Source organism: Lampetra fluviatilis, chromosome 43, assembly GCF_964198595.1.
Source record: "Lampetra fluviatilis chromosome 43, kcLamFluv1.1, whole genome shotgun sequence".
NCBI classification, from domain to species: domain Eukaryota; kingdom Metazoa; phylum Chordata; class Hyperoartia; order Petromyzontiformes; family Petromyzontidae; genus Lampetra; species Lampetra fluviatilis.
This window is the reverse complement of record NC_136317.1, coordinates 8,564,671-8,577,680: the sequence shown is the minus strand read 5'-3', so window position 1 is coordinate 8,577,680 and position 13,010 is coordinate 8,564,671. Positions and strand designations below refer to the sequence as shown.

At 47.7% G+C, this 13,010-nt stretch overlaps 1 protein-coding gene across 3 annotated transcripts in view; it reads left to right on the top strand.

The window, feature by feature from the left end:
• LOC144947104 (N-alpha-acetyltransferase 15, NatA auxiliary subunit-like) overlaps positions 1 to 13,010 on the top strand; it is a 57,953-nt gene that overhangs the window by 10,460 nt on the left and 34,483 nt on the right. For all 3 annotated transcript variants that reach the window (XM_078876308.1, XM_078876309.1, XM_078876306.1), the window contains exons 3-4: positions 383 to 487; positions 989 to 1,152. In XM_078876308.1, coding sequence (XP_078732434.1) covers positions 383 to 487; positions 989 to 1,152 — 269 coding nt within the window. The remainder of the gene's footprint in view (positions 1 to 382; positions 488 to 988; positions 1,153 to 13,010) is intronic.

Below are 13,010 nucleotides of genomic sequence, written 5' to 3'. Positions count from 1 at the left end.
GATGTGCGTATATCTGTGTATCTCTGTCTATCCAAGAAACTGAAGAGACAGACGCACAGAGATATGGTGATACAGACAAGCAAGGACAAAGATCCCCCGTATAACCTTAACATACTGTTTGGGCAAGTGCTGTTAGTGAGCACTTATATCGGCTGTCAAGGCGCACTAAGGGGGTGGGTGGCCAGCACCCGATGCATCATTGATCGGCTGAAAACATCCTGAAATAAAAAGCAAATGTAGCAGCAGGAACCTGCTGAAAACCAGAGCTGTCTCTAGGGTATGGCGAATTTAGGGAGACCGCCCTGGGCTGCATGCTTTGGGGGGGGACCCGCACCCCCCTATGTATGCTGATGAGTTTCAGTTGTACCCACGTCCCTTGCAGAGACGCTGGCTCTCAAAGCGCTGGCGCTCAGCAAGCTGGGCCGGCGTGACGAGGCTCGCGAGTGCGTCCGCCGGGGCCTCCGCAACAACCTGGAGAGTCATGTGTGTATCCTCCGCATGCAACGTGACCCTGGCGTCGAGTCACCGCCACCCAGTGTTGGCCGGCATCAACGGCCCGTATGCTGCTGCCACCCTGCGAGGCCGCGTCGTACCGACATCGCGGAACGCCCGCCGTGGTCGCCCACGGCTCTTCCTCTTAACGCATCTGGCTGATCGTCCAATACCATTGGCTGTGAGGCTGGAACTATGGGTTAAGCCTGTTCGCTGCACGTGCCCTGGTGTTACCACTGTGCCACTGATTTACCATGTCACCATGTCATTTTGTGTCTCTGTACAGTTCGTATTATATGCACATCTTAGTGTCACCACTGTGTCACCACGTCAGCGCGTGTCTCTGGCAGCATGTGTCACGTCGCTACGTGTCTCTGCGCTGAACACGTTCCCTAACACCCCTCGGCATTGCCTTGCCGGCGCGCCATATGTCCATCTCCATCCGCGACCAAGCCCCACCTTCGGCTGATGCCCCCTTAGCGGCGCGTCCCGGCAGGCTGGCGCGTATATGGCTCACTGCAGCGTGCCGACGGGCACTACGTGGAGGCGGCCGCCTGCGTGCGAAGGGCGTTGGGCAGGTGTGGCCGGGAGGGCGAAACGCGGCTCCTCGAGGAGCTCGCCACCCTGCAGCTGCTCGCCTCCGACCTGGCCGGGTTCAGGGTGAGCGCTCCTCTTTCCATGACTCGTGGTCCGAATGTTGTCGTTGCAGCGGTGGGTGTTGTAAGTTGGCCAGGCGGTTAAGGGCTCGAAGCACTGAGCTAGTGTCATTGAGAGCCCGGGTTCAAATCTGGGGGTTATTCTGGGGGTTCAGCCATCTGTGATTAATAACAATAATAATTTAGCACTTTTGGTGTTTGTACCTTTCTTATAGCAGAGGACTATCACGAAGGCATTGTTTCACAGACGCAGTCAGCAATATTTTTGCAGGAGGTGGCGATGTTGCAGCTTCTGCTGCTCTGTCTAATCCTAGCGTAGTAATTTGCAGTGTAGTTTTAAAAAATCTATATAAATAAAGCAGCCTTTGCATGTTCAAGGAGGGGTGGTGGGTACGGGTTGCTGTGGAGATGGAATCTGCCTTAGTAGCCTGCAATCACATATCACTAATTAATTCCATCAAAAAAATTACTTGCAGCGCCTCACCTATCACCATCCTTAAGGGAAATAACGGTAATCCAATCACCGACCCCCAGGAACAGGTCTACAGGTTTGCAGACCATTTTTGTAAGGTCTTGGGGGAGAGGAATTCCGCTTAGCCCAGACAACATAATGGAGCAAGGTGGGGATGACCCTGCTAGGGCTGCCATGCCTCAACTATTGACAGAAATAGCCACCCCTTCTGAATGGTTGGCAGAGGTGCCATCTGTGAAGGTAGTGCGAGGGGTGATTCGGAGTCTGAGACGATCTCCCAAGCGAAATGCTGAAGGAGGGTGGCATCTGTGTGCAGGCTGCCCGACGTGACTTCATCACAACTGTCTGAACCACAGTACGGGTTCCGCAGGATTGGAAGGAGATTGTAACAACTATAGGGGGATCTCTCTTCTCAGTGTACTGGGAAAGGTCCTGGCAAGGATTATTATTCAACATTGCCTTGGCAGGCACGCTAAGGAGAGGCTTGCGGAGCCCCAATGTGGTTTCAGACCAGGGCGGTCCTGCACGGATACCATATTCTCTGTCCGTTTGCTACAGAAGAGGTATCGGGTATTCCAGCAAGACCTACACCTCCTGCTTTATTGACCTGGTCAAGGCCTATGATACCATCAACAGGCCAGTGCTGTGGGCAGTTCTTTGTACTTTTGGAGTCCCTGACTCTCTGCTCACAATCATTAAGGGCCTTCATGATGGTGGGCAGGCCCGTGTAAAGCTACGTGGCCAGGAGTCGGAGCCATTCCCTGTTCACCTTGGGGTGCGATAGCAATGTCCTCTGGCTCCCACATTATTTAACATCATCTTTGACCACCACGTAGTTCGAGAAGCTTTCCATGGCTGTACCGGAGGAATATCCATCTGGTACAGATACAATGGGAGGCTGATCGATTCCTGGATGTGGTCGAGGGATGGCTCTCTGACGGTCAACCATGTTATGTATGCTGATGATCTGGTGATTGCTGCTCACTCAGAGGAGGAGTTGGAGGTGCTGCTGTGCACCTTGGAGTGTGCCACCAAGAGGTGGGGTCTTACCATCAGTCCCACCAAAACTAAGAACCTGCCTAGGTATTTTGTGACATAAAACACTCCACCCCCTCAATTTCCCATTGGTGATGGAGCATTGTGAAGAGAGTGGTTATAAGCAGTGTGCTTATGACCAGTTTCGGTTTGACAGCAGAGGTCTCACTCCAAATCAGTCGGGGGCGGCATTATATTTTCATCAGTTGCATAATGCTGTGTGGAAGCTACCTGGTCTGTCGCTCCGAATGAAGCTTCAGGTCTTCTCGGCTACAGTCATGCCCTGCCCTATCTTCCCTATGCTTGTGTAGTGGGTTCAACTGAGTCGCAGACGTAGACTTTGGAGGCAGCGCATGTATTTAGTTCCAACACACGGGGTACACTTCCCCTTAACACAATAACAACCTTGGGTGGTGAACACCCGGCTAACTACACTAGTTACCACGTAACTTTTACTACGGACCCGGAACCAACAGCATCTGCCCGGGTCCACGTGCTGGAAGACTCGTAGGACAGAGAATCTTAGACGAAGGATTTCTTTCCGGGATGAACAACCCCGATCCCTCTCAGGACTCGGCTTATATTATCTGCAGCATGGCCGGCTCTGCCCTTGGCCGCGTCCCTCTTCCAGATTTCCAGAACCATCGGGAAGGACCTGGGTCCCATTCACGTAACCCTTCTAGCCTCCTCTTGGGGGCTCCCCTGTCATCTTAACCGGTCACGTGTCCTCCCGGGTCAACCAGAATGCCATGTCGGCTTAGATCGACACCCACACACCGTGTCCTGTAGGGCCGGCACTGCACTTACAGCATGGTGACATCCAGCGATGTCACTACACTTGTGTAGTGAGCAACATCCGAGACACGTCGTGTAGAAGGCTTCTTATGTATTCTCACACTTTAAGCATTACACTGGACGATACATCTACGTAACGTTTTCACGTAGCTACACATAGCCGACCCTTCTACACAACCCCATCGTCGGCGTCCAACTACACAGCTGTCTGATGAGCGCAGCGAAGGCCACGATGAGAGCCTTGCAGAAGATGGGCCACGTGGCCAGATGACGAAGAGAGATGACGGCGAGCAGCGATGCAGCCAGGACCCGCAACATCACCGACCTCTGGTTCGGTCCCTCATATACATCCTGGCACGGCCAAGCCCCGCCTCCGCCCATGCCCCCTTCCAAAACCTTCCAGCTGGTTCCCGGAGCTTCCCGACTGACTCCGCCTTTCACCTTTACCCCAGATACGCCTCCCTCATAATTAAGCATTACGTAACTTGCCCATAACCGCGATTACCCCTTAAGGCCGACAGGTCATTACACTTGTGAAACGTGGACCCCTCTGGTGGAACATCTGCACCAGTTAGAAACTTGCAGGCTGGCCTGCCTACAATCCTTCCGGAGTTTAACCAGGCTAGATTGTGTGAGGAGCTTACAAATCCTTAAAAGATCGGGACACATTACCATCAGTGAGCTCCTCCAGCAGGCAAGGCTGCGTTGGCTGGGTCATGTAGCCCGCATGCCCAGCCACTGCATGCCGAAGCAGCTTCTATTTGGTTGCATAGAGGGGGCTGAGTGGACTTGCCGAAGACTGGTACCAGCGGTGTCAATATCGGCCTCTGTGGAGGAGGCTCGTGAACGACACTACTGGGCAGTTGGAGGCAGCCACTCTCCAACAACAACTGAGGGCAGAAGAGTGATGCTCACAACAACGAGTGGAGCGCCGGGCAGCTGAAATGCAGCAAGTTGGCACAGTGGGGGGTACAGTACAGTGTCTGCACTGTACTGTAATTTTTTCTACAATTTAACATGTTATCTATACTTATTATCAGCCCTGCAGCATTCCCTCCAAATTCATCCACTGTATCACGTTCACCTGCAATCCTTCTTCGGACGAAGTGGCTCATGAAGTCATAGAAGGCCAAAACCACATTACCACCATGATTTACTGGCCAGAATATTCCGACAAAAAAATGCAGTTTTGATGAATGCCATCAACAAGGCGTATCTTTTTTGGCACAACCCGATGCTACATGTACACATTGAGTGGCTAAAGCATGGCCTTCCACATGCATATATTCTGCTGTGGCTTCAAGACCAACTTCATGTGCGCTGAACTACCAGACCCACACGTTGATCCTCTTCTTCACAACACTTTCAAAACATACATGGTGCATTGTCCCTGTGGAGCCATCAATCCCAAATCACCATGCATGAAAGGCAACAAATGCACTAAACGTTTCCTATGACAACTCAAAGACAGACTGCACAAGATGGATACCCAATGTATTGTCGCAGAACACCCGAATATGGCGGCTTTACAACTTTCAGAGTTCGTGATTCTCACATTGAAATTAACAACAACAGGTGGATTATTCCATACTGTCCACTTCTCTCACGCCCCTTCAATGCACACATCAATGTTTAGTACTGCCACTCTGTTATATTCATAAAATATGTGCGAGTATGTCAACAAAGGATCTAACAATGCTATATTTGGCCTCACAATAGATGGTGCAGTGCATGATGAGGTTCAATAATATGAATTGGGCAGATACATCAGCACCAATGAAGCCATTTGGAGAATCCTCAACTTCCCCATTCACAAGCGATGCACCTTGAGAATGGGCAAAGAGTCTACTTCAGAGACACATGCATGTACGCGAGCCCAAGTCCCACAACACACAACTCTCACTCCTTCTCTGTAGGGATGATGCTTTTGCTCAGACACTGCTTTAGCATCTGGTACCCAAGTACTATAAATGAAATGTTGGCAGCTAAAAGTGGGTGCGCTTCAAAGTTGCACAAAACGTGCCAAATTACCCTCAAATCAAAGCCAGTTATGCACTTGGCTGTGTTTAGACAATACATCCCAACACATTTGAATGCTTTCTACTCTGACTGCTTCTATTTGAGGCCAAAAGTCCTAAGTTATTTGAAGACCTGTGAACAGTTGATGACACTACCTGTGATAATTACCAACACGCTTGCCAACTTCGAGGCCTGCTAGAGGATGATGCGCAGTGGAACAGTATTTTGGATGAGGCAGCTGCAACTCAGTCGCCAAAAATGATGTGAAACCTGTTTGCCATCATGCTGCACATATGTGCCATAACTAATCCTGTGCAACTATGGCACAACCACAAGCAGAACCTGGCAGAGGATATTCTGCACCAGGCACAAGTGCTAAATCCAAACCTGTTACAGCATTACAATGATACCATCTTCACTCAGGCTCTCATCATTGAAGACAAGATTAATACTTTCGTTTGCTCTTGCGTCGAAGCTTTCCCCCTTCCTGAACCAATACGAAACACTGATAATGACGTGGCCCATGACCTTTTGCAAGAAACCAACGACAACATGCAACAGCTTACTGAATACATCCAACTACATGAGCCAAGTCTGCTTCCAAGCCAGATAGAAGCCTTCTACAAGATTACTACTGCTGTTTTCATGGGCAGTGGTGCTATTTTCTTAATGATCTGGGTGGAACTGGCAAAACTTTCTTCATCAATCTTTTTTTTTCTGAAATCCACCAGGGCAACATACATTGCCCTTCAATTTTGCTAACGCAGAGGCACCTACCTGCAACATTGCCTGGCCCACTGGCAAAGCCACGGTCCTGCAGCAGTGCCACCTCATTGTCTGGGATGAGTGCACAATGTCTCACAAAGCTGCCTTAGAAGCTGTTGATTGCACCCTGCAAGACCTTTGTCATAATGACAAAACAACGGGAGGCTGTGGATTTCCAACAAACGCTGTCAGTCATTCCACGTGGAACGAAAGCTGATTAACTCCACGCCTACCTCAAAGCATAAATTTGGAAAGGCATTCAGCAGCTCAGCCTAAATATCAATATGCGAGTACATTGCTGCAAGTCTGGTCAAAATTGGTAATGGAGCCATACTCTCTGACAATGCAGATCAAAGTATCTGGATAACTAGCATTGACACAACAGTTGTGTAGGGCTTGAGAAACACGGGTCACGCGCGGGGTCGGTATGCGTGCACGTGGCGGACAGTGAGGGCAAACGAGGACACAGGGCGCTGAGCAACTTACTGTTGTTATTGTACTAATTAAGGTGGCGTGATAGTTAAGGGGGCTGCAGGTGGCCGGGGGTAATTAAGGACGGAGGCCAGTGATTGGACGAGAGGTATTGGTGTCTGGAATTGGCGCCGGTGTGTCTGCAACAACAACGCCACGGGGGGGGGGGGGGGGGGGGGGGCGAGTGGCGTCGCGGGGGATGACCCAATTAATTAAGGGGAATTGGTTCAGGGATAAAAGTGGAGAGCGTGGAGTGAAACGGGGAGTTGGTGCCTGGGACGAGATACGAACGGATAGAGTGAGTATAGCATAGGGTAGCAGTGGATAGAAGACTACAGTATAAGGTAGCAGAGGATAGAAAGAATACAGTATACGGTAGCAGTGGATAGAGAGAATACAGTATAGAGTAGCAGTGGATGGAGCGAGTACAGCGTAGGATAGCAGCGGAGTAACGGACCTGAGTGGAGAGAGAGACGACGGAGAGTTACGACGGAGTGAGACGACAGAGTTAACAAATAGCAGCCGAGCTGGAGAGAGAGAGCGGAGAGGAGGATCGCTGGAGGAGCGGAGGGACATTGAGTGATGTTGACGGGGGGTTGTGAGTTGGAGTATACGGAGGAACGTTGAGTGATGTCGACGGAGGAGATGTGGAACTATATAAGTTAATAAAGAACCAAGGAAAGACAAAGAAGCTGTCGCGTCAGTACAAGTCCTACAGTTGGAACACTTCACAAACTTAAATAAGCTGTCTTTGGTGATGTTGTATGCCATTTCCTTGACCACAAGTGGCTATGCAAAAGAGCCATCCTCACACCAAAAATAATGCTGTCAATATCACTAACAACAACCTTTCTAATTTGCCAGGCACTCCTCACTCATTCAAGTCAATTGCCACTGTACTGGAAACTAATGAGGCAGTCAACTACCCTACAGAATTTCTCAACTCTCCACAACCACTGGCTGTGCCTCCACGCAAACTCAATCTCAAGATTGGTGCACCCATCATGCTTCTCAGGGATCTAGACCCACCAACACTTTGCAATGGTACATGATTTGCTGTGAAGACAATTATGCCCCATGTAATTGAAGCTACCATCATGACTGGCCATACAGCAGCACATCATGTCTTCATTCCACTCATTCCCTCTGACCTGCTCTGATATTCAAATGCCTTCAATTCCTTGTCCACCTCAGTTTCACAATGAGCATCAACAAAGCACAGGGTCAATCACTCAAAGTTGTTGGCCTCAACCTGCTAAGCCCATGCTTCTCTCATGGCCAACTCTTTGTTGGTTGCTTCAGAGTTGGTAATGCAAAAAAACTTTTCATATTAGCACCAGATGACAATACATCAGGGGTCCTCAAACTACGGCCCGCGGGCCACATGCGGCCCGCCGAGGACATTTATCCGGCCCATGGTCATTGGGCTGCGCTTGTGAGCACTAATTGGGCTGCGCTGGTGAGCACTAATTGGGCTGCGCTGGTGAGCACTCATTGGGCTGCGGTGGTGGGCACTGATTGGGCTGCGGTGGCGAGCACTGATTTGGCTGCGCTGGTGGGCACTCATTGGGCTGCGGCCGTGGGCACTGATTGAGCTGCGGCGGTGGGCACTCATTGGGCTGCGCTGGTGAATGGTTCAATGGGCCAATAGACTGGACTTGCTCCCCAGGCCTAAGGCTGCCAGCCCTCCCCTGGTTGCGCTTGACTGGCTCTCCCTCCCTCAGCTCCCTCACTTGCCCCTCGGCTCCACTCCCAGTGATATTCCTGTGTGCTGGGGATGTACTGCAATCTGTGAACAAAACTGCAGGTGTAATTAACGTTTTAATGGCACCACCCGCACCAGTGTGAGCCTGGGGTAAAAGCGGAGTTCCCCCAATCAGACTGCATTGATGGGCAGTGCAGTCTGTATGTCTCTGTGTGGGCAAAGTTATTGCTGGTATATTGTTTTTGTAGCGCTGTATATATATTGGTATTTTACTAATAGCAATTTTGACTCCCTAGGAAACAATGATGTCAAGAAAGAGAAAAATTGACTCGGAGTGTAGGATATTCAAAGAACAGTGGACTTATGATTACTTTTTCATGCAGTACAAGGAAAGAGCTGTGTGTCTGATATGCCAGAATATAGTGTCTGTGTTCAAAGAATACAATTTACGTCGACACTATGAAACTCAACATAAAGATAAATATGATTGTTTGGTCGGAGAAGTGAGAAAAGATAAAATATTAAAACTGAAAAATACATTAACAACTCTGCTAAATACTTTTGTGAAGCAGAAGCAGCTAAATATTTCATCACTGCGAGCAAGTTTTCAAGTTGCCAAGCTAATAGCGTGCACTGGCAGACCATTCGTGGAGGGAGAATTTGTTAAAGAATGCCGATTTATTTAGTACAGTGAGTCTTTCAGGACCTACAATTACACGGAGGATTGAAGAAATGGGAGACAATTTGCATCAGCATTTGCAAAACTCCACAAAAAAACTTTCCTATTTTTCCTTGGCACTCGACGAAAGCAATGATGTTCGTGATTCTGCACAACTTCTAATTTTTATTCGTGGGACGAATGACTATTTCAAAGTCACAGAAGAGCTTGCTGCACTGCAAAGCATCAAAGGAACAACTACAGGAGAGGATATCTATGAAAAGGTTTGCCAAACTGTGAATGGTTTGGAGCTGAACTGGGCTAAACTAGCCAGCGTGACAACTGATGGTGCTCCTAGCATGGTGGGGTCTAAGAAAGGAGTAATTTCTCGCATTAACCAAGAGATGGACAAACATAACCATTCTCATCCAATAGCCATACACTGCCTCATCCACCAACAAGTGCTGTGTAGTAAATCACTGAAGTGGGACTCTGTTATGAAAATTGTGGTATCTTGTGTTAACTTCATTAGAGCTCATGCACTAAACCACAGACAATTTCAGGAATTTCTGTCTGAACTAAATGTTGACTATGAAGATGTTCTGTACCACACAGAAGTCCGTTGGCTGAGTCGAGGGAGAGTTTTGAAACGTTTCTATGACTTACTTCCACAGATTACAGCTTTTCTGCTTTCAAAAAACAAAGAAGTACCAGAGCTCAATGATGCAGAATGGAAATGGCACCTTGCCTTTCTGACAGATGTAACAGATCTACTCAACAGTTTCAATGTGCAACTTCAAGGAAAGGGGAAGCTCATTTGTGATATGCAATCACATGTCAAAGCATTTGAAGTAAAATTAGGCCTCCTCATCAAACAAGTTAAGGAGGAAAACTTCTGCCATCTCCCCACAACTCAAAATCTGTTAGCGGAAAAACCATTGGTTGCAATTCCCAAACAAAACATGTGTGGATTCACTGGAAAAATTGCAAAAGGAGTTCCAATTTAGATTTAAAGAGCTTCATCTCCATGAACAGGACATACAGCTTTTCCGTAACCCATTTTCTATTGACATTGAAAATTTGGATACAATTTACCAAATGGAACTGGCTGAACTGCAGAATTGTGACTGAAAAACGCATTCAAGTCAAGCAACCTTCATAATTTCTATGCATCTCTCCCCTCTGAGACATATCCTCATCTCAGGAACCATGCACTCAAAATGGCAACCATCTTTGGCAGCACTTATGTCTGTGAACAGACTTTTTCCAGAATGAAACATTTGAAATCTACAACCAGATCTAGACTAACGGATGCACACTTGCATCACTTGTTACGACTAGCAGTGACAAATATGGAACCGGACATTGACCATCTCATTAGCCAAAAGCAGGCCCATAGTTCCCATTAAAATACTGGCAAGTTTGTTGATTTAACTTTACTTGTTCTTCATTTTAAATATTGTATTTGTTCCCGTTTTGTTTCTTCACTTCAAAATAAGATATATGCAGTGTGCATAGGAATTTGTTAATAGTTTTTTTTTAACTATAGTCCGGCCCTCCAACGGTCTGAGGGACAGTGAACTGGCTCCCTGTTTAAAAAGTTTGAGGACCCCTGCAATACATCCAACATTGTCTATACTGAAGCTCTATAAGGGTAACACATTTATAAGATGTCATATCAAACAAACAATCATGCGACTGTATCAGACAACCAAAATACCTTCACAAAATACAGTTTTACCGACTTCATTTGCAGCATTCAATTATTCTAAGAGGACAGCATGGCAATAAATTACTCTTACCACTTGATTACTGCGACCTGTGTGAAGCCGGGTAACTTAGCTAGTCTATTATAAAAGCCCAGCATTCCGTTTGTCCGTCTGTCCATCCACTAAATTATAAGAGCCTTTCAGAAGTCCTGAATAAAAAAAAATATGATAAGTGGAGCCCCCAGATGTGGGGGTAAAAAGTTGATCTGACAGGTTTCCAAAAATTGTCGACCCCCCCCCAAATGTTTTTGACCACCCCCCCCAAAAAAATGTCTTTTGTAGGCATATATGCCTACACACCCTACATACAATAACGGCAGTAGTATCTGCAAACATTGGGAAGGGGGGGGGCATCAATGGGGGTGACGGGCGATTCGCTGAGAAGCCCTCCGCAGGAGCTAGAATAAGGCTGCCAAAATTCTCGTCTCATCAAATTTGGATCGTAATGCTGGCACACAGTGGCCCGCTTTGCTCGCTTCCAACGGTGCCAGGAGATCTTTAACGTCCGCCATGAAACGGCGAATGTGCCACCACCAGGCTGTGTCACCGCCCCACTAAATCAGTTGCACGTTGCCCCAGTCACCATTGGCTGCACAAAAACATGAGCATCACATAAATTGTGGTTCTTATATCTTATATATATTGATATAGTGCCCTAATCCACGGCTGTTTGCAACCATCATAAAATTGTACATTAGATGGTAGTGGTTGAGATAATAAGGAGTGGGGTTGTTATTGTATTCATGTTGAACTTATTTTTCACCGTACCTAGACAACTGGTAATCGGAGGTTCATCTGTGCTATTAAATGTGGTGGTGTATTTGTGGTGAAAGGAAAACAGGCGGGAGTGGTTAAGGAGGGGTTGGGGTAGTAATAGGGATAGTGAAAGTGGTCGGGGTAGTGATAGGCGTAAGGGTGGTAATAGGGTAGGGGTTGGGGTAGGCCTGGTCGTAGCAGGTGGGCGGGCAAGAGCAGGAGGATGGTTGAGGGGAGAAGAGATGATGGGTTTGATTTTGATGAAATTCAGTTGTGAGAATGCAATATGTCAGCATGATAACTACGTGGTGGTCGTACAGCGGTGCGTGTGTGTGGGAGATTGTGTGCCCTACGGTGTAAAAGGTACGATGTCCACTGGCACATAATTATTAGTGAGAAATTCAGTGGACAGAATCTCTTTAGCCATTCTTTGCCATGCACGGCGCTCTGCCATGCACGGCGCACGGCCATGCGGAATTCCAAGCACAATCGGTATATCCAGGGTTGCCCAAAAGTTTTTTCTTTAAATTACTATTTTTTCTATCATCATCATTGATATCTATTTTTGTTCTCCCTGTGAAGTCAACTCATATCCGTCGTTTACAAAACTTGATAAAGAACCCTGAATTAATTAATTGAGGTGAAACAATTTATAAATGTTCAAAGATTACACCTCTCATCTCAAAAAAAGTCCTAAATTAATTTCAAAAGATAATTCATACAACGTACATGAATGTTAATGGGAGTCATTTGGAAGATGTACTGGAATAAATTAAATAACCGTTTTTGATTTGAACCTTATGGTGGGACCCTGGTGTCCCGAATAAACGGAAGTGAAAATCGTAATTAATTAAATTTTGGCGACTCCGTCCCACCGCGCACATAAATGCTACGACCCACCAGAAATAAATCCTCTCGTTCTTCACCAAGCACCCGTCGTTGCAAAAATTGCCGTAGTCATAAACAAAACTTTGAAACTTTAATTAGCACATCGTGTAGAGTTCTTCAAGAGGAATAGGTTACCGTATCGTTCGTCTTCAACAAACACAAAATGACGTCGCAACGCAGTTTATGCGAGAGCGAGTGGCTTATGGGACCCCGGGGTCTCTCCATAAGGTTCCTTTGTTAAATAGAATAATGTTATGTTTCCTGACTTTTGGGCCAACCTGTGTAGTGACATAATAAGGGAGGGGCTGCTGGGGGCTCTGGGTTCCCAGGCGGGTCCAGATGCTTAAGCCTCTGGGCGCCAGGCGCTGGGTTCCCAGGGGGTCCAGACGCTTAAGCCTCTGGGCGCCAGGCGTTGGGTTCCCAGGCGTTTAAGCCTTTTGGCTGTGTGTGCTCTGTGGGATGTCTGGTGGCGCACACGGCCCCACCCCTCGTTGGACTAGGCATAAAAAGGGGAGCTCCCTAGACGATC